This window comes from Tiliqua scincoides, chromosome 3, assembly GCF_035046505.1.
Source record: "Tiliqua scincoides isolate rTilSci1 chromosome 3, rTilSci1.hap2, whole genome shotgun sequence".
NCBI lineage: Eukaryota > Metazoa > Chordata > Lepidosauria > Squamata > Scincidae > Tiliqua > Tiliqua scincoides.
The window spans coordinates 218,207,328-218,229,981 of record NC_089823.1 but is presented as its reverse complement, the minus strand read 5'-3'; the positions used below and the strand labels follow the sequence as shown (position 1 = coordinate 218,229,981).

The 22,654-nt window shown below is 40.1% G+C and overlaps 1 protein-coding gene across 1 annotated transcript in view; it reads right to left on the bottom strand.

Annotated features, from left to right (window-relative positions):
* RSRC1 (arginine and serine rich coiled-coil 1) overlaps nt 1-22,654 on the bottom strand; it is a 241,903-nt gene that overhangs the window by 186,797 nt on the left and 32,452 nt on the right. The window contains exon 4 of the mRNA XM_066621738.1: nt 3,682-3,858. Coding sequence (XP_066477835.1) covers nt 3,682-3,858 — 177 coding nt within the window. The remainder of the gene's footprint in view (nt 1-3,681; nt 3,859-22,654) is intronic.

The following is a 22,654-nucleotide window of genomic DNA, read 5'->3' as shown; positions in this document are numbered from 1 at the left end:
TATCTGTCCTCTTCTTATTTCACCCAGGTCTCCCTTGGGGTAGAAAGAACTGAGGCTGGCCCATCTCTTACCTCATGGAAGCACCTGGCTGGAGGATAAGCATATGAGGACTATGAGAAGACCTCCTTTCCCCACCTACACAAGCCAAGAAACTGGAACATCCAGACAGGGAAAGGAACTCTTGGGGTCAGCTAGGCCTTGAAAGCCTGAACATGGTCAGCCACCATGTCAAGAAAACTATTGATTTGGACTAGTCTTGTCTGACTATAAGCATTTCTAGATCATTATTACTAATCCCCTGCTTCTGTGTCTCTCTATTCTTGCTCCAGTTTACCTTTTCCTTGTTAGGAACTCTGCCCCTTTCACAGTTCAGAGACATTTACAGGAGAATTAGAAATGCAGCAATCACTTTTCCTTCAATCCTAATTCATTACTGCAAAGAATGATTCCTTTAAGCTAGGAAAGGGCTAGGAGTGAGATGAGGAATAAGGTTATGTATATAACACCACATTTTGTTTCTTGCCCCAGTTCTGTTTCTCAAAAAAAAAAAAAAAAAAAGCATTGGAGGGAAAAAAAGCTTATTTGATTAATAAACTGCCTGATGAAAAACACAGTTTTGCGGTAAAGTTAACTGATTTTTCACTAATTCTCAAGCAGTTGCTTGTCTCACTGTGGTCAACACTTGAGCCAGAACATGGAATCACAATCTATAGGTCTTAATCTTACTTATACGTGCAAATATCTTTGTACTATGCCCCTTTCTTTACTAAAGCAGGATGGAAACCGGCATAAAATAGCACTAACACGTTGCTGATAGCAACCTAAATCTTCAAAATGACAAATAGCTGTAAAGACAAAACGCTTCTCAGATCCATATTCCCTATGCAGATACTCTTTGATCATTGTCTGATTAAATGAAAACTCTACCTCACTTAAAAAGGTATATGAGGGATGTATTGTATCAAAAACATCCTGTACAAATTTCATTCAGTGGGCTGTTATTTGAAGTGTTTCAAAACAATATGAAATCCTTATTTTCAAATACCAACATATAGTAACTAATATCTGAGGGAAAGAAACTAATGTATTAAATTGCTCAATTTTATGATGGCAGTATAAATAGAATACTGAATAGAAAACTATGGTATACGCAAAGGTGTAAGTATTTAGTCCAAACAGGAAAAGGAACTCTTTCCCAGCATTCAGCCCAAAATCATGTCAAAATGGCCAGCTCCCTTCAGCATTAGCCGGTATGGCCAAATGCCACTGTTTTGACACAGAAAAACTTGCTGACAGCTTGGTATAGGAAGTCTCATTCCCTATGCAATATTACCAAAAGCATTTAGTTAATGTATTTTTATAGTGCACTTGCAATTGGCAATCCCACTAATTTTTGTGAAATCTAACTCAGGTAATGTTCAACAGAGCCTAGACTGAACTACATATATTTTTTGCAAGAGAATACTGTCTGCCAGCAAATAGGTATGTTTCCAATACAACATACTGCCAACTACGTCAATGTCAGATTGCTTCAACTTCCTCTGAAAAGCACAACAACTATTATTAGAGGTTCCTACATAATAGCTGGCACTTAATATATACTGACAAACACCAAAGACATTTAATTTCTTCTTCTAGAGAGGAAGTTTGAGTACTAATACATAAATAATGAGGCAGAGGTAGGGTCCTAAATGCAAAAGATTCCAGTTAAAACCTTTATTTTTTATTCAAATTACATTACATGCATTTACACAGTAACAATACCAGCAGTAACCCTAAGTACATTCAAAGGTTTATTCTCGGTCTCCAAGTTTGAAATAACATTTCAATTGGAAAAATTGCCTACCTCAGTCTAGCCCCTGCCAGAATGCTGGTAGATGAGTTTTGTTAAATTAAAGCCTCTGCTTCATGCACACTAAAGAGAAATATTAAAGTACTCTCTGTGTTTTTGTAAACTAAAAACATCTGGTTAGATCTGAGCCATGTAAAAAAAATTATGTTTGCTTCAATAAATCACTGTGATTATGTTTCAATTGTACACCCAGATCTAGCATCACTGCTATACACAAACTGGGATGCCAAATGACTGCCTCAAGAAGAGAAAATATAATTTTCAAAATACCACTGACATTTTCTAGCAAAGAATTATCCTTTCTAAGTCCTGCCTCCACCTAAGAAAGATAATAAAAAACTGAAAGGATACCATTTTGAACTTGTTGTTTGATTAACAAGTTCACATGCAAGCAAAACAATCTAAACTTTAGGTCCTGAAAGCAAGTTTTTTTTGAGAGAGAGCATAACGAAAATTGTCATTAACACGTAACAGGTAAGTAGCTGTCAGGTTGCATACTTAATACATAATATATTTTGAAGAAATTCTCTCTCTATAGAAAACTGGTATTGATGACCTTTACAAATATAGGCCCTGTATAAATGATAAAATTTAAGACTGAATAATAGCTTACATTGCTAGTGATTGTTCCTGGTGCAAATATAGAATTCAGATCTGTATTTCTTCAAAAACAGATTTCAAAGAAATATTCTCACCAGATTCTTTCCATCATACTAAGAAATCTTTTCGATATATTCCAGTTACTAATGTATACAACATAATTTTGGATACCTCTTAATTCTGAAATCTATGTTTATCTGTTCTACCAGAGAGGAGCACCAAAACATGAATGCTTGTATTTGTGGACAACAATACCACCACATCAAAGTCCCTGGAAAACTATCTTCCGTATCCAGTTTAAGTCTGGTGCTCATTTGACACCTTTTCATATTGTTGCAAACCTGTGCTTCTCTAACAAAGCTTTGGTCCTAGCAGTTTTAAAAATTCACTTCAAAGACTAAATTCCTAGAAAAGAACAATCTATCCACAACTCCCTTCATATTCAGTGTTTATCATGTGCTTCACACCACTACCAATATTTCTGACATCCTGAGACAGGCACTCATCAAATCATACAGTACAGATGAAACAAGCCTTGAAGAAAAGCTCTCTAGATAAGACTTTAAAAAATACTTAAGTAAGTGCTGAAGAGACAAATGCTATGGACAGTTTGGGTACATCCCAAAGCAATGAGTTCAACAGCAAGAAAACAGTGTCTTCATGCAACCAGCTAAAGCTTAAATAGCACATCTCACATTGGGTTATAAGACATTCTAGCTCTATGACATTTCTAGCTCTATTTGTTTATGACGCATAAAGAAACTCTTATTTCTTTATGACAAATCAAACATTATTTGGTCCAAATTTATTGCTGAAGCTCTTGACATGTGCAAAATTAGTGTAGAATGCTGTTTAACTGCGCAAACCTATACATGGTCATCAGAAGTCAGTTCCACTTTATTCTGCTGAGCTATTCTTTTAGCAGCTGACATCATCACCGGACCTGCAATATTGGTACTAACATATCTCACAGGGTTAAAAAATTATTAATATAATATCAGCTAAATTCCTTGCACACTATAAAGTGCTTTATAAATATAAAGTAAACACTACATATAGCATTTCAGAGTAATGTGCTAACATACTGATAGAAAAAACAAAGTTCTAACATATGAAGTTATGTCTTACAATCCAAGAGCAAAATATAATGAATGTCATTAAAGAAACAAACTGAAGACTAAGAACCATACATTCATATTATACATATCTTACTCATTGAATTTCCTTACCCGATTTTGGTGTAATGCTGATCCTTCTCTTTCCCTCTGGCCCTCTCCTTCTCTCTTGCTTTGTCTTTATCTCGACCTTTACGCCTTTCTTTATCACGAGACCTGCTACGAGTTCTTCTGTGACTAGTCCTTTCACTGCTTCGGCTATAAGAACGTTGATGAGGTCTTGAGTGTGACCTAGGTTGAACAATAAGTGAAAAACAGTAAGTAAAATTTAGAGAAATTTAAATATACTGTATATAGTTGTGTAAAAGTAGATCTCAGGGATAGGCCAAGGGCAAGTGAAGCCAAAAAATCATGAACTTCGCTATGACCAGTGATTAAGTTGATGGTAAAACTTAGGGGTATGTGAATGCATTTTCTCTGATTTTACCCAAGGTCATATTCTGAAAAATGACTTACCAGTAATTGTAAGCAACTATTCTCCAAACAGGAAGAAAGGTGAAGGAGATTATTGGAGTTGTAAGTTTTGTGAGGAGTACAGTAAAGGATCATAACTCCATTTACTCCATCCTTTACTCTATGGAGTAAAGGACGATAGCAGCAGCCCACACAAAAACGACAACTGCCATAAACTCCTTTGCCTTCCTTCCTGTTTGGAGAATAGACCTGTTTCTGTGCTGCTTCAGAACAAAGTAAAATAGTTCCATGTTTTCCCCTCCTTTTTTTTTCCACATGTCCTGCTTCTTCCCATCTCTCACCAAGCTATTTTCTTAGAAGCCAAGGAGGCCTTATCACAATGACCGTGTATAAGTAACCCATGTTTTATGGGTCAATTTTAAGGCATAAAAATGTTGACTTATACATGAGTATATATGGTAGTTTTCCACCCATTACCTTCATGTGCAGTACCACCAGTTTGTTCATAAATATTTCTGAATTTTATAAACATCATAGCAAAAGAAAAAAGAATTTGATTCTTGCTTTAAAACATCAGACACCAAAAATATACATCACTATGTAAGAATGAACTCATGTGGCAAACTTGTGTAACACCAATAATATTAAAAAGTTTATTAAAAGCTAATAAGCTGGGGACTTATTAGCTTCCCAGAAAGTGGGAGGATAAGAAATCCACCATCCATCCTATTACACTCCCATATCAATGGCACCTGAGGAACAGACACTCAGGATGAAATGGGCAACAAACTTAATGAGAATATTGATAATAAAATCACTTCAAAAATAGAGACCATAAGCACAAACTATCTTGATTTCAGTTGGAAGATCTACTGTTCAAAACTGTGGAGATTTGGGCTTTAACCTGTGAAAAGCCCGAGCCCCCTGGCTATACTCCGCAGAGCAATGAGCTCCTGTGACTCCTGTGATCCGCAGGACTCCCAAGCAACCAGGCTCCTGAAGACTGTCAATGATCAGCTCTGGCTGAATCAGGAAGACACCCAACCGTTCTGCCTCACAGGCAAGGTCAGTCTGGGGAATCAAGGGAGCCCCTGTCCTCAGGAAGACTTTGTAACCTGACCTACCTGCCTGAGAGGGAGGAGCTTCCCAGATGCCAAGGACTGGCCCTGCCATGGAGATCTCACTGGAGAACTGTCTCTTTTGGCACCTTTTTTCCCCACAGTCTAAGGCATGGTACACAGACAGACAGATCAAATAAAGGGTTGCATGCATGACAACCACAGACAGAATATTGGTATAACCTCAATTCTAATGCTTTTCACACTGTTCACACATTCAACTACTAGTCAAAGGTTTATTGACAGATATTTGAGTTTTATAGAAAAATTAAGAAAAAGAACAAAACAGTTCAAAAGGAAAGCATAACCATCATCATAGTACCTTTCCCACATGGTGTTCATCAAGCCAGGTGGTCTTGCTTTTCAGTTGCTGCAAAAACAGCTTCAGGTCATATATTTAAAAGAAAATGGCTACAAATATAACTTGTCCAGCACAGAATAAAAGTGGCTTAATGTAAAGAGCCACTCTTGAGTTTTCCTCCTCTCCAGGACTGGGAACTAAAAACTTGAGCTTACTCCACCTCATATTATAGCCAGAAAACAGTATTCTTAGAAGGGAGAACTTGGAGACGCAGGATTATTTATTTACACAGAATCATTCATGGTATTTTACATAGAATGAGAAGACCATATAGATATCAACACAAGGGAGACAACAGTGGTAATGGAGGGAAATGAAGATGGAAGAAGCAGTGACTATTTCGTTGCAAGTGCTCATTGGTGATCCTGAACCCTGTGCTATCACGGGGTGGGGCAAGTGCCTTTCCCTTTAAGATGGATTAGGTTGGGTGTTGGTTACCCAGGTGTAGTGCATTAGTAACTTAAAGAATAAAACCTGGGCATGGGTTGCCTGAAAACAGACACAACAGGAGGAAGGGAGCTGGGGGCTAACAGCTTTTATATTGGAAGCAATTACCTGTAAGATGGTAATTTTAGCCTCTTTTTAGATATGATCTTTTCTTGTTTTTAAGCTACTGTAATTCATGTATATATGTTATTGGAGCAATTGAAGCTCCCTTAAAGTTATAATAAAAATCTTTTACATTAAAATTGAGTGCAATAATTAACCAAGGACATGTATGTTAATAGGACCTGGGGCTTGGAGTAAGCTAAATAAATAAACATTGCTCTTGGGGGTTTGTGGAGGATGGTATAGGTGGAGGAGGGTTAAATCCTGGTTGATTTGGGAATCTCCCCTGGTCCTTCCCTACCCTAAGGGTGATGTTTGTGACATGTGCCACCCGGGGCCAGGACTGCAGAATGCTGCCATCCCCACTGTCTCATCTAGGGGCCTTCTGAGGCCCTCCAAAGGCCTCCAGATGGGGTGAAAAACATAAATTTTGAGAACATATTTGAAAGAAGGAAGAAGGGAGCTATCACAGAGTTTCTGAGAGGCACTTCCAAGCATAAAAAGTAATGCAGGATAAAGGGCAGAGATTTTTGAGAAAGCAGAAGTCCATCAGGTTGTCCAGAAGTTCATCAGATTGTTGATGGTAATGGACCTGGCAAAATAAAGGTCACAGGAAGGAATGGACTTGGATGGGAAAGTGAGATGCAAGGAGGAGCTAGGCTTTTGAAGATAAGGGCCAGGAGCTAGATCTGGGAAACTACTCAAATGATATACAGAGGTGGGTGATACAACTGCAGCAGCAAGATAGGCGAGTAATTTTGGCAGCAGAGTGCTAAATGGAAGAGAGGTGACCAAGAGTTTACCAAGGGGAGAGAAGGAAGAATCATATTCTCACAATATTCTAAAAGGGGAAACAACATAATTTGGCAACAGATTGAATATAGGGAAGAAAAGAGCAAATGCCTAGAGTCTGTTCAAGAGGATGGGTGGTGACAGTTTCAACCGATAAGCAGAATGAATAAAAAGTGATTGGGGGGAAAATCAGCAGTGCAGACTTGGAAATACTGAATTTGCGATGAGCTGAGCTCATCAGAGCTGAAAGGCCAGACTGGTAATTGGAGCTGCAGGATTGTAGGGAAGGAGAAAGTTATACAGTAAAGAGATGGAGCTAGGTGCCATTTGTGTACAGATCATAATAATCATAATGAAAGCTATGCTATTTGATGAGCTCACCCTGGGACAGCGTGCAGAGATAGACAGAGAGACATGATTGCATGGAGCCAAGAGCAGATCCTTGAAAGTCTCCAATAGAGAGAGGGGAAAGGAAAGATCTTCTCTCTGTGGAAATCTTGATTAAACAGATAAGAAGAGAACCATATGAGGACAGAATCATGGAGATATAAGGCAGAAAGTCAAGAGTGATCACGTCAATAGCTACAGAGAGTGATCAAATACCAGTCACAGATAAACTGTGACTGCACATTGGCTACTAAAATTGTTAAGATCGGAAAATAGACATTCTACAACCATTACCAAAGTAGTAGTAGTAGTAATAATACAAGTATTTATATACCGCCTTTCTTGGTCGTCAGATTTCTCCTCAGACTTTAATTCAAGGCTGTTTACATAGGCAGGCTGTTCTAAACCCCCGTAGGGATTTTTACAATCAAAGAAAGGTTCTTTCTTTCAAGAACTGCACAACATTTCAGATGGATCTTTCCTGGTCTGGTATCACTTCTGGCCTCCAGTTGCCTTCCATGCAGGCTGACAAGCAGCTCCTTCATCTCTCACTTGAAGGGCAGCCAAGACGCTTCTTTGCTCACACCACAGAGCAGGTGGAATAACTCAGCTCGGCTTGTCAGCTGCTTCAAGGTCTCACCATTCATAGAGCTGCCAGTGGCCTCGAACCGGCGACCTTTGGATGTTATCTTCAGGCTAACGCAGGCAAGCAAGCAGGTGGAGGAGTAATTGGGCAACGAGGGACAGGGGCTGGATGGCATTTCAAGGGCTGGAGGCGTGGATTCGGCAGCAGTGACTTTCACCATATCCTATCCCCCACTTTGCAACCTGACACTCCTCGTGGCTCTCCTTAGACTTGCAACACCAAAATGGAGACCAAAAGACATTCAGCCAGCTTACAAGGAGGTAAGTAAAAATATTAACCTCCTGTAGACTGTCCAATCATCCCCCCACCACAGCCTGCAGCGCACACTCTGTTAAATGAGTTGTCCCTGCCCGTGTGTGCTATTAAGAAAATATAAGCATGTCAACCCCAAGACAGGATTAACATAATATGCAGCTTGATCCTAAGCTTCATCACAGTTTCATGACAATTTTTCTAGGACCCAGGAGAACACTGGGGTAAAAAGAATAGAGCAGTGTTCCCAAATTGTGATCAGGACCCACTATGTGGGTCGCGAGCCAATTTCAGGTGGGTCCCCTTTCATTTCAATATTTTATTTTTCATATATTAGACTTGATGATACCATGGTATGTGACTGCATTTGGGGAAATGTTACAGACCTGTACTTTTAACAAGCTCCTATGTATATTTTAACAATGATAGTAAATGGAATTTACTCCTGGGTAAGTGTGGGTAGGATTGCCGCCTAGGATTGTTAAGAAGTTTTCTGCTTGATGTCACTTCCAGTCATGACATCACTTCTGGTGGGTCCAGACAGATTCTCATTCTAAAAAATGGATCCCAGTGCTAAATGTGTGAGAACCACTGGAACAGAGTAATGGCAGGAAGGGGGTGAGGAGGTAAGCTTATACTGTACTTCTGATTTTTAAAACATTCTGTCCCATTGGCTAAAAATTAATGCTTCAGTAAAGCATCCTGATATCCAGACAATCAAGTCAATTGTGCTCAGGTACCATGGCGCAATCTTTTATATGCAAGACTCAAATTTTCTTTGCTACCAAGGCAAATTCTTCTGTTAGGGTTGCTAAGTATTTAATAAAAATAACTTCTAATTATTACTGTCAGAATCAAATGCCAAAGTATTTATATCACAAAAAAAGATGCCAAAGTATTTATATCACAAAAAGATGAGAACAGAAGTAATAGTAGAGAATAAACTAACATGGGAGAGCAGGCTACATGCCCTGTCCCCCTCCCCCCCACACACACAAAAACCTTAACCCCACAGCACACACCCATCATGCCAAAGGTTAAGTCATTTAGTCAAGTTCAAAGATCTTCAAAGACTTCTTAGATCCAGATAAGCCCATATGCTATGAAAATTCTATGAAAAAGTCATCTCTTTCCAATCTGCTTTTTATGTCTAATTTGCAGAACACACACAGATGCTTGGCATCACTCAGCATCCCTGAATTTCACACCAGATAATCAGGGTTCACCCCAAAAATTCCTATCCAAAATCCTAACCATGCTTTTATTCCTTCAGCACTTAAACTGTTTTTTAAAAAGCCATCATATGCTCTCACACACATGCACTCCTGAAAATATCCATAAAAGACTATTCAGTTACTGCACAATAAGTGCTAATTTGCTAATTTCTTCACAGGTAATCAATTAAAATGTAAAATATTGGATAAAATGAGTTGCACTAAATTTAACAGCTGTTCCATAAGCATAATTAGTTTCACAAGGGCCATATGTAATCCAAACAGAGACAGAGTTGAAACAAATAAAGCAGATTTTAAAACAAGTTGGAGAAAATCTGCATTTAATTAGCAGGTGGGCACTACAACTGCATAATGTTTTTATACATTTGTATTTATGAAGTGACAGAAGATCTAAGGGCTTTTTAAAATGGCGTTTATTGTTTGAATGAGAACTGTTTTGCTGCATACTAAAGTGATTTAAGTCCTTATAGCTCTGCTTTGAAAAAAAATCATAAATGGTGAAAGAAAACATGTGGAAAACTGTAAAACTAGAAAGAATTTGCGACAAAAAACAGATACGCATACCATAACCAAAAGGAAACTACACTTAATTAAATGTACACTACATCTGGAATATCAGCCTAATAAAATGTGAAACTACTAATTTTCATTGTTCTATAGGAAATGAGGTCAGTGTCATTTAGTATTCACCCAATTATATTGCTCTCACACACTAAAACACTGTCTAATCTTTTAAAAACATTGTAACTGAAATAACACATAGATATTCTATTTCTGAAAAATGTAAAATAGTTTGGGTTCTCTTCTCATCCAACCCTAGATAATAGCTTAAGAAAGAGATATTGAATACAAGGACTGGTCTTGACATGGTTAAATGTAAGTGACTTGTGAACTCTAGTAAACAGCTAACCGTATTAGGTTTTAGAAAATGTCATGTTTCTATAAGTCTTGTTACCAACCACAGCCCTTGATAGCGAAGTCCTGCAAACAACCATCAATACTTTCCATAACATTTTCACTACCAGCTTTCAGGTTATGAATAAAGTAGTTCAAATCTTGATCTAAATGGTTAGACAAAGTATTGATTGCAAAGTTGCAATGACTGAGGGCAAAGTTGCAATGATTTCTCTGCTGTCACTTCACAATGGTGTTCCACACAAAATCTAGCCTTGTGAAATGAGTTCAGGACCTGAACAAGTGCCTCCCTTTCACCACAGACCACAACTGGCAAGCCTGTTGTGGGATGTGGTTGCACACCAAATGTGTGTTTAGATCAGCAGTTCCCAAAGTCCTACTCAGACACAGGAAACAAGGTTGGGGTTAGGGACTGGTGCTGGTGGAGGGGGGTGTCCCGCCCTGCAGCAGTTGCGGTACCAAGGGAACCCAGGGGCTTTTCCCCTTACCTGGAGGGTTGTGCTGGCCTTGGGGAGGGTCCAGGAGGCCCACAGCCCTCTCTGTGGGCCATCCTAATGCTTGAAATCCTCTGATTGGCAAGTGGAACACACTTCCATTTTTGCACAAGAACCAGAAGTGCGCTCCAATCACCGATCAGAGTGATTTCAAGCATCAGGGAGGCCCACAGAGAGGGCTGCAGGGCTCCTGGACCCTCCCCAAGTCTAGTGCAACCCTCCAGGTAAGGGGAAAAAAACACCTGGGTCCCCACAGCACAACAATCATTGCCATCAGGACACCCATTACCGGGCCACTTCCTACTTAAGGGGGAATGGCCCACTTCCTGTTCCTGTGGTGGGTCGCAACTCACCACTTTGGGAATAACTGGTTAGGTTATTGGTAAGGCCAAGTTCTACGAGAACACCACCATGATTACTGTGAAGACGCATGATGTAATACTCACACACGTTTTCAGTAAACAAATGTTTCATTTTAAGTCTGTATAAAGCAATTCAGGGACAACCTAGTCACACTTCAATTCAATCTATACAAGCTAATGTGTAGCTTTCAAGAATCTAAGAAGTAGGATTGCATAGCTAATACAAAATATATTGGCACTCATGGCCAGGTTGATGCTGTGCAGCTCTATTTACACATGGTCTACAATCTTGGGAGTGGCAGCAAGACACAAGTGTCTTGTGTGCTCCCTGAGGCATCTGGTGGTCTGCTGTGAGATACAGGAAGCTAGACTAGATAAACCCTGGACCTAATCCAGCAGGGATCATCTTATGTTCTTATGTACTCTTTTTTTCTATCCTAGAAAACTCAGGGTCCAATCCTGTCCAACTTTTCAGCACAATGCAGCTGCAATGAAGCCCCAAAGTAAGGGAACTCCTTTACCTTGAAGAAGCCTCTTTGACTGCCTCCCCAACACAGGATGCAGCACAGACTCCATTGGCACAGCTGCATCAGCTCTGGAAAGCTGGATAGGATTGGGCCCTTAATTTATCTCCCTTCATTCACTCACTCAAATGTCTGCCTGGTGACTAGCCAATTCCTTACAAAAATTTAAAGCAAGCAGATTTTCCGGATGTGCATGAACTCTGCAAAAGCAAGCAGAAGCTGCCAAGAAAAATCCCACACTGATTTAACACACTCAACTTCAATCCATTAATCTAGCTATTAACCTTAGGTTATTCATTTATTGGAAATTTAAAATATTTATTAGATTTCAATTAGAGCTGTCCTACTCTGAAGAATTTCTATGCGGATAACATTGTTCTGCTAGATAAAAGTACATCTCTTTATTCCACATGTACTGTTTTCCAAACAAAAATTTATTTGTGCTTGATTGCTATCAAAAAATTTTCAAATGCCCTCAAAATATTACTTAGACTGAGATTTTGAAATGTTCATTGTTAATCACATAATCAAATAAATAACTTTCATGGAGTTTTAGTGTAAAATTTAATTGTTAGAAGTTTAATTTCTAACACCATTATACTAATAATTACTACTTTTTATAAGACCCAACACATTTAAAAATACATAAAACACATAGGCTTGTTCCCTTCTGCCCATGCAGGGAAGTGTGATCCTCTGCAATACTGTTCTGGGTTAGCATAGCTGGTTTACACAGCTGGGGTTTGGGAGACTTATGTTAAGAAGATCAAGACATGTGGTCATAAATAAAGGAAATATTTATGAGAATTCCATTCTTGGATGGGGAGGGAGAGAGAAGTCCTAAGTGTTTGCTATCTAGCTTGAAGAGAACTCCAGAAGGATAGCCTGGGATTAGCAATCTGCATATCAGAGAAAGCCTTACTGGAAAAATAAGTGGGGAAATAATCCCATCTGGTTAGCCCACTAGCTATATTGCCCCCTATAGATGCAGGGTACTTGTGCAGTGTTGTTACACCTTTCTACAGGTGGTGTTACACTTCTAACAGATGGGGGTCACCCAACCCTTCCTGGAACAGAGGGCTGCTTCAGCAGTAGAGACTTTTGTTTCTTTCTGTTCATGCTTCTTAGGATATAAGCCACACACATTAATTTCTCTTTGATTAATTCTGAACAACCCATTTGAACAGGAAGACCATGCAAACCAAGTCACTGCTGTTGGCCAAGGGGAGGATAAGTCTCTCTCTCTCAACCTATTCCCTATCTGGTCAATTGTAGTTGCAGTCAGCACATGGATGGGTCAATCAGCTCATTGATCATACTATGATTAGCATATACTTTGAGGAATATCACTTAGGGCAGTGTAGTTGTCACCGGTTGTGCTCCAAAACCATTCTTGCAAACTGGGGGGAGGAGCTCCTCTGCAAATTTTTGTAAAAGAATGTAACTTATTCACTCGAACCTTCATGCAATCATTCGTGAGCAGCAGAACTCTGTTGATCTTGCTGTTACCAGGCAATAATAAACCTATGAAAGCACATGGATGCAAATCCTTCAATTGTGAGATGCAAGGAGTCACAAGTGCTGCCAACAACAATGTTCACTTTGAAGCTGTCAAAAGTATAGAGCACAGAAAAATGTTCTTAAGCAGCTGGAGTGTGGAATGGTTGGCACATTCTGTAGAATAGCAGGATAAGAATAAAAAACATCTTTTCAAATCAGGAATGAGAAACCATATATGAAATCCTAAAAGAGACATATCACCAAGATTTTAACATTCTGAAACTTATTTATTTGAAGAATGTATGTTACACCTATCCCATGCTGAAGCAAAAGCCCAAAGCAGCTGAAATTAGCTCTAAAGCATGGGTCCCCAAAGTATGGCCCATTGGTCAGAACTAGCTCGTGAAGACCCTATATCCAGACCCAGAGACCTAGCAGCTCGTGGCAGACCTCAGCCCCATCCTGTAGATGCAGGCGTGAACCAACAAGCCTGACCTTGAAAAGGCCAAAGCTTGTAGAACTCTGCAGAGCTCTCACACAGGTCGCACATAGCCCTGAAGAGCCTGACAGCTCTCCCACAAGAGTTCTGCAGAGCCCAGCAGGTCCTGCAGCTGCACCGAACATCTAGCAAACATGCCCACTGTTAGGTTTGGGGAGGCTGCTGCTGAGGCCAGGAGTTGGATTGGGGGTGAGTGCAAGCCATTATTTGGCTTTCTAAAGTTTTTCTTGCTTGGAGGAGTGAAAGAGGGCCTAGGCATGCTTCTTGCATGTGCTCCCTGGCTGGGTTCTGTCAGTCTGCTGCTGCTTTCTGCCTCTTGCCGGGGCTGGAAGATTCTAAGAGTGTACGTTTTGTAGCAGAGGTGTACTTTGATGAGGTCAGTGAAAACACACTCTTGCACGGAGGTTGGAGGTGGTCCTTGCAAGTTCAGTATCTGCTGTTTGTTCAGTATCGGGATGGGAGGGAGGGAGAGAGAGAAAGAGCATGTGTGTTTGTGTGAGAATGAGTAAAAACACAGAAGTTGGAGGTAGTTCCTTTTAAGTTCCTTGCAAGTTTGGTATCTGCTGCTTGTTGCCAGGATGGGAGAGAGGGAGAGAGAAACAGGTCTGTGGTCCTGGCCTTTCAGAGATTTTTAAAAAATTAATTTCTGCTGTTAGGGTGTTGGGGAGAAAATCTTGGGAGCAATCATGGAAACATGTCTGAGTTTCTGGCCTTTCAGAGATTTTTTTCCTTATTCATGGGTATTTAAATTTATTCAAAGCTATTTAAATTTCATTTTTCTCCAGCCCTCGACACTGTGCCAGATATTTGATGAGGCCCTCCTGCTGAAAAGTTTGAAGACCCCTGGTCTAAAGGCCTCTAAATCCCAACTGACTGCAGAAAGATATTTAGCGCAACTGAGACTAAGTTCTTTCATGTGCAATACCCATTTCTGGAATCTTAATTCCCTTCAGACTTGTTTAGAAGAGACCCAAACATTTAGACCCAATTTTAGAAGAGACTCAAACATCTAGTTCAACCCTCTGCACAATGTAGAACCATATAACTAACAGCCTTCTCTCTTAGTAGAGCAACTAATGCATTCCAGCCCAGGGCCTAGAAGAAGGGGGTAAAGGGGGTAATTTGTACCCGGGCCCAGGGCCAAAAAGGGGGCCCAGGAACCAAAGGAGGGGGCCCAGAAATTTCATGGGACCTTACATTTTCCTATCTATTCAGACTTGTTGCCTGCATGGGATGCTGGGGACACTACCACAACATGCAGCTGCAGTTACTGGCAAGCCATAAGAGTGTGTTTGGTTTTCTGTATTACTATACCTACCTGCTGATGCCACATGGGTGGGTAGACCAGGGCTCAGAAGACTTTTCCAGTTGTCTCCACCCTCCCCCATCCTGTTCTACCCCTCCCTGCCCCCATTCTGCTTGCCCATCACCATCATCCCCCACTCTGTTTCATTCCTTCCCCTTTGCAAAAGGGCCCAAAAGAAACTTTGTAACCACCTGATAAAATTCTTCTCAGAGGCCCTGTTCCAGCCTACAATGTACACTGTGCAAAACACAGCAGCACAGCTGAGAGTTTCCTATACACTCCAGCAGAACCCAGACTGATCCTCAACAATGACTGGAAGATCACAGCCTTAGTCTATTGTGATGCCTTACTACAAAACAGATCTGTTGATTATATGTGTGTCTTTAACAACAGAACAAGCTTTTAAAAATGCTGACCAATCTGCTGAGAAATATTTAATATAGCTTATAATGTATTAGCTGCATATATTATATCACATATAATCTACTTAGCCTATGTTTTAAGTACAAACCATATTGACTTTCCCAACTTTTTAAACTGTATTATATTTAGCATAGTTTTTTGTTTATTTTCCACATTTGTCTGCATAAGGGCATGTATAATTTCAGATCTTAAGCTTTTATATTAAAGTGTGTGTGTGTGTGTGTCAATGGATAACATTGGCCTTTATTAAATTTGCAATGTGCTTCACTGCTGTTTACTTAAGTGATATGAATGGCTTATGTACCTTGACAACATCCCACAGATGGTCATGATTATATTTAACTGGACAATGCACTCATTGAAAACTTTTACAGACACTTACCTAATAAGATGTCACATTAAATCTGATAAAGTACAATAAAACAACTATATACCAATTAGCTCATACTGAAGAAATCATTTGAACCTGACATTCCAACATTCACAAATTAATTCTTAAGACAAACTGGTGCACTAACATTTATGTACAAATGTGTTTTTAAAGCAAGTGACTATACAACTCTCTGATATTAGAAGATGTCCTCCTAGTACACACAGAGAGAGCTGTCAACATCTTGGATATGGATAGCTCTAACTACAGAACTCTGGTAAACGTCAGAATTCAATTTGAGTGCCTTTTGCTTCCACTCTTAATGCTTAATGACTAACTCTTTAGAGATATCCTTGAAAGCCCTAAAATGTTGTCCTTGGGTAGAAACTTTCACTCAGCAATCAATTGAGAGCAAATTAGATGACTACGTTGAAATGTACAGCACTGTTTAAGCTAACAAATGAATGAAGAAAGGTAGTATATGGGAACATATGCTGCTACACTGAAGTTGTTAAAGGGTCTTTTGGAAGAATATTTGGTTTTCAGTGAAGTTAATATGGCATAAGAAGGGACAGTGATGAAAGAATACCAAGTCATATGGAAATCCAAATATAGTGACAGACACAATTATTTTACTAATTGCTAATGAATACAGTAAAGTGATTTCAAAAAGCAAAAGTTTGCTTGGACTACTTCAGGTTTTGACCTCTGTATGAGCAAATGCATTTCAAACTGAAGCCCACCAAAATTGATTAACGGCGCCAGCCAAGGCCAGCATGTAGTTGAAGCTTTTTCCATCTATCACATGGCCCCAAGGATGGTTAAATGAACCTTAAAATGGTTACAAACAGCTCAATGACTACACAGAGTCCTGCCAATTAGAAATAATTAGGCAGTCATTTTGGTGGTAAGTCTTTTTAAGTGCATACATAATGATGCAATGATGCTTATTAGCGATCTCATATGAGCTATGCTCAAACAGCCTGAAATAATTATGCAACTATCACAAAGCCTTGCAAATCTCTGTACTTCACCTTAATGCATTTAAAAAACCACTTCATTACCTCCAGTAATTAATCCTCCATTAATTGCAGGAAAAGCCCAGTTTACCATGCTTCGTTTCTAATTATCTTATAAATAGTTATGGTTCTAATTAATGTGTTCATTAAGCTGAATATCTTTCTCAAAGCCATGCTCAGAGCAAAGGTTCCACTTTTGAGAGAAAAGACCTAACTAGCCATAAGGTGAAGCTATTTTGGATGTATTTGCTTTTATTTTAGTATATTCAACCTCCTAATTGGCATTTAAAATCTAATTTGGAAGAAGTTCAAGAAAGGAATATAGGAAAAGGGTTTTTTCACTCATCTCCAATCAAAAAGCTTAACAGTTTTAACAGAAAAACTTTTAGCATATATTTGACATAGATAAGTAACAGCTTTTCAGCACTGGGTGCCAAGTGAATTTAAACTTCTAATAAGGTCTACCAGTATAGGAGAGGGAAAAGTTATTCCATAGCAGTTTATAAAATCAAATGTATTTCAAGGTTACAAATGCAAACATATAACATTCTTACAATCATAGTCATTATTATTGTGATCCTATTAGGAACTGGAAGTAAAAACTGTGAAGATGCTAGTGACTACAATACTATGTATTATTATTTATATCCCACCTTTTCCCTTTCTATTGGGAGCAGACCAAGGTGGTTTACACTGGTTTTTTCTACATATTAATCATGAGTTTATATATACTGTATGTCTCATCATAACCAACGTTCTACCAAAGAATGATTAAGAGAGCTGAACCATGGTTTGGCATGACATCTAAGGGCCCAATTCTAACTTTTCAGCGCCGATGCTGCTGTGCCAACAAGGTCTGCACTGCATATTAAGGTGGAGGGGCAGTCATTGAGGCCTCCTCAAGATAAGGGAACATTTGTTCTCTTACCCTAGAGCTGTATTGTGGCTCCATTGGCACTGGAAAGTTGGATAGGATTGGGCCCTAAGCTTCCAAACTGAACTGTGACTGGCTTCCAAACTGAAATTGGTAACCATATTTCCAAACAACAGTTTGCTCCAATTGCAGCATGTCATGTCATCTAAACTGGCAAACAATAGTTATGTCTATCACTCTGCCTCTGGCAGCTTCTACAGCATACCAAGTAAAAATCAGAAAGAAAGTAAAAACAAACAGGGGGATTGTGCTGGTGGTTCCTCAAGCATGCCCTCCTTCATGCTCTAATCCAGGGGTGTCAAACTAATGCAGCAGACCAAATAGCATTCATGGCACCTCCTGAGGGCCAGAAGTGACAACATGAAGCAGACCATGACATCAATAAGCAGATGCTGGCCAGAAAAAGCACTTCGTTCTCCCATAGGAACTCACTGGTCACAAATAACAAAAGTGAAAATATGCAAATCATCATATTTTCTAGATATGAGAGGGCGCAATGATCATACTGAGACAGCCCAATTATCATGCTGGCAGCCCTTTCAGCCACACCACTTTTGCCAAGGCATTACTTCACAGAGGTGCTCTTCAAATTGGATAGGTGCTCTTCAAAGTGAGAGAAGAGCCTACCAGCTCCAGCGAGTGCTGGTCTTCAACTGGCACCAGCAGACTGGCACAGGCCTGCTCTCTGGTGCCAAGATCTGGTTTCAGGCCGGGCTTTGGGACGGAAACTGCCTTGGTCGCCTTGGTGGATGACCTACGCCGGGGACTGGACAGGGGGAGTGCGTCCCTGTTGGTCCTGCTGGACCTCTCAGCGGCTTTCGATACCATCGACCATGGTATCCTTCTGGGCCGATTGGCCGAGTTGGGAGTTGGAGGCACTGTTTTGCGGTGGTTCCGCTCCTACTTGGAAGGTCGGTCCCAGATGGTGGTGCTGGGGGATGCCTGTTCGACACCCTGGCCATTGAGGTGCGGGGTGCCGCAGGGCTCAATTCTGTCCCCCATGCTATTTAATATCTACATGAAACCGCTGGGAGAGGTCATCCGGGGGTTTGGAGTGGGGTGTCATCAATATGCTGATGACACCCAGCTTTATCTCTCCTTTCCTCCAGACTCCAGGGTGGCGGTTGAGGGCCTGGAGCGCTGTCTGGAAGCAGTGAGGATCTGGATGGGGGCTAACAAGCTGAAATTAAATCCGGATAAGACAGAGGCTCTCCTGGTTCGGAAATCCTCGATGCAGGTGCTGGATTATCAGCTTGCTCTGAATGGGGTTGCACTCCCTCTGAAGGAGCAGGTCCGCAGCTTGGGGGTCCACCTGGACTCGCAGCTGCTCCTGGATTCCCAGGTGGCGGCTGTGGCTAGGGGGGCCTTTGCTCAGCTTCGGCTGGTGCGCCAGCTGCGTCCGTACTTGGATCGTGCAGACCTGGCCACGGTGATCCATGCTACGGTGACATCGAGGTTAGATTATTGTAACGCGCTTTATGTGGGGCTGCCCCTGAAGACGGTTCGGAAACTGCAATTAGTGCAGAATGCGGCGGCCCGTGTGGTCACTGGAGCTAGGCGGTTTGACTCTGTCAGCCCGCTTCTCCGGGGGCTACATTGGCTGCCCATTCGTTTCCGGGCCCAATTCAAGGTGCTGGTTTTGACCTTTAAAGCCCTATACTGCTCTGGGCCAGGTTATCTTAGAGATCGCCTACTCCCATACAATCCGGCTCGTCCTCTCAGGTCATCAGAGAAGGCCTTTTTACAAGTGCCGCCGCCTAAGGAGGTACGTGGGGCGGCGGCAAGAAATAGGGCCTTCTCAGTAGTGGCACCAACGTTGTGGAACTCCCTTCCCCTTGACTTGAGAATGGCCCCCTCTCTTGAGTCCTTTCGGCGAGGCCTGAAGACCTTGTTGTTTAACCAAGCCTTCTGACGTTCTGGCCTTTTTAACATCTTTTATATATCTTTTAGTTGCTTTTTTACAGGCCCGATTCCTCTAAGAACTGCTGTTTTATGCTCTTTTATTCTGACTCTTCTGACTACTGTTTTTATGGGTTCTGCTAATGTGTTTTTTAATATGTTTTTATCTGTGAAATTATGTTTTAATTTGTTTTATATGTTGTTAGCCGCCCTGGGTCCCTTTTTGGGAGAAGGGCGGGATAAAAATAAAGTTTTATTATTTTTATTATTATTAAGATCCTTCACATTGATACCATGTCCTTATGGCAGTGGTAACCAGACTAGAATTGGGTCATCAATTTATAAAATTATAGGTTTGGGCTATCCAACAAACTTTTGGGCTATCCAACAATATCTTATATATGCTTATTTCTACATAAAGGAAGTCTCTCATATTTACATCAACACTTTCTGAAGTGTTTAAGGCAACTTGATGAATTTAAACTGATCTGGAGGTCAGTGCCTGGATGCAAGACCACCTTGGAACCCTATGGTGGCAGCCTTGATTTCCATGACAGAAGACATGCAATAGATATACATGTCTGTGGGAAGAACTGCATAGGAGTTCTTCTGACCTATAAACAGTACTCTGCTTTGCACCTGTATTTGGCTGGGAGGTGACTGCTCTCTGTCCCATTGCTGAAACTATGAGAATTACAAGTGACATCAGCAAGGGACAACAACTGTTAGAATAATCTCTCCTAACATAGATAAACTATAAATGGAACCCTGCCCTTGCTGAAACTAAAAACAACTTTAGTCAAATTTGTTTATCAGAACCCTAATCCCATGCATGTCTACTCAGAAGGTAGACCCATCATAGTCATTTGTGCTTACTCCTAGGTAAGTGTGGAAAGGACTGTAACCTCAACCACCTTGAAGAGCTAAATGGTAAAAAGGCAAGACAGAAATCTCTTAAGTTCTCGTTCAGGAAGTCCACATATTGGTTTTCCTAAAAATATTTGTATCGGGTCAACTGCACCTACTTCCTGTATTCAGGAGCAGTCCCAAGCCAGCACTTGCCCACCCCAACCCAGTCATCTCCATCACTGCTGTTACCATTGTCAATACTCATACTTGCAGGTCAGCAGAAATGATAAAAGAAAGCAATGCTCTCATGAGTGGAAAAGAAAGCTTAAACAGGCAGCTGCTATAGTATGACTGCATTGTTTCAGCTGGACAGGGAAATGGAGCACTTACAGTCCAATTTTAAAAAGACAAAGACAAGCTCAGAAGAAAGCCCTGTGTCACTGACGTAGTAAGGAATGGAGAAAACAAGCAAGCTGCTTATCTGGGTTCAACTGCTACTCAACCCAGCAGAAAAGATGGCAAACTGCATACCGTATTGTTCATAGGCTAGACAGAAACTTTCTACAAATGCATCTTTCCCATTGTTCGTATATTAGCAGTAAATCCACATAATCAGATCAAGATCACAATGTCTAAAGATGGGGTAAGATTAAAATATAATGGGCAAACTGATTTTTACAGGTCCTAAACTAGTCACCATTTGGCCAAAATGAAGAAAAAAAAAAAACAGGGAATACATATAGGACACTCTTCCCTATTACTTCTATTGCTTTCCCATGCTATAATTAGGTTATAACAGTGTAGGAAAAATCCACGTAAAACCTCTGTCTTTCCAGATAGAAAAGGACTCAAAGGAATGGTTAATAACCAACACTGTGCCTTATTTCCGACAACTCCTTAATATAACAGTATCCACATGCTTGATAAATAAAGTGCCCCAACAATTACAAAAAGGAAAAAAATATTTCTAGGAATCCTTCTGGGCCATATAGAGATAATAAACAATTCCAGTACTGCAGAATTATAAAGGTATTCTACTACTTATGAAGTTATTTAAATCTAATTTTCAAGTGCTTGAAATCACTCAGAACATGAAGCATTCTCCATAGATCGTACAAGGATTACAATTCCCCTTTAATACATAGCTGTTGCAACAAAGGTTCTTATTATAGATCAGATAGATTATAGCATTGTTTTATTTGGGCAACACAATTTTCCAATGAAGTACTACCAAATAGTGGTTTTGCTTGCAGGTTCTGATGACGCTACAGTACAGTACATCCAAGCATAAGAAAATTCTGGCTCAAGTATTCCTTTAACAATTACAGATCTAAAACATGGGGTCTGTTTGACTCAAAACTTCTGTGCCATTTTATAGTCTGTCATTTAGCTTTTGAGAGGTCTCAAGGGACAGTTAAAAGCACCATTAAGTGACAATATTATATTGCAGTATAATGCCTCACCATATTGCCTATTATTTTTGTTACACAAATAAATCTTTGATTACAATTTAATTACATATATCTCAATACTTACAAAGATAGTATTCAAAACTATGCAATACATATAGCTTACACAGATATAATGGAAAGTGGGCTTACTATTATAAACTGCAACAAAAGATTACATCAAATTTTATTAATGGTATATGCAGCTTAACATAAAAAAGCTTGAACAATGAATTGGACAACAGACATTTCCACCACTGACTCTTGCTGGATTGAAACACCTCTTACTCTATACTACAGCAAAAATGTTTCTTTGATTTAGATATTAATCTAGTCAGTTGCTTTAAATTACCATGAAAGAAGAGTCAATTTATTTGTGATTTAAATCAAGTTTGCAACTTCTTATTTCATATCTTTCCACAATGTATACTAACTGGTTATTATAACAAATACATTGTTTGCAACCATGTATAGTGTAGTGCCTTAATACTACCCAATCCAAAACTTCTGGTCATGTACTTCACATGCTTTTGCACTGCAGAATGTATATCTGCTCAGCAGAGTAATTGCGAAATGAGGATTTCTATTTGGTTCTAGATTTACAAATGTAAGGTGAGTGATCACAAAACCACTTATGTGAAGACGGCAGCCCAATCCTGACAAAATTCCCCCGTGATGATGCAGTGGTGCCAGCATGCGTTACACTGCATCTCATGAAGGTCTTTCAGCTG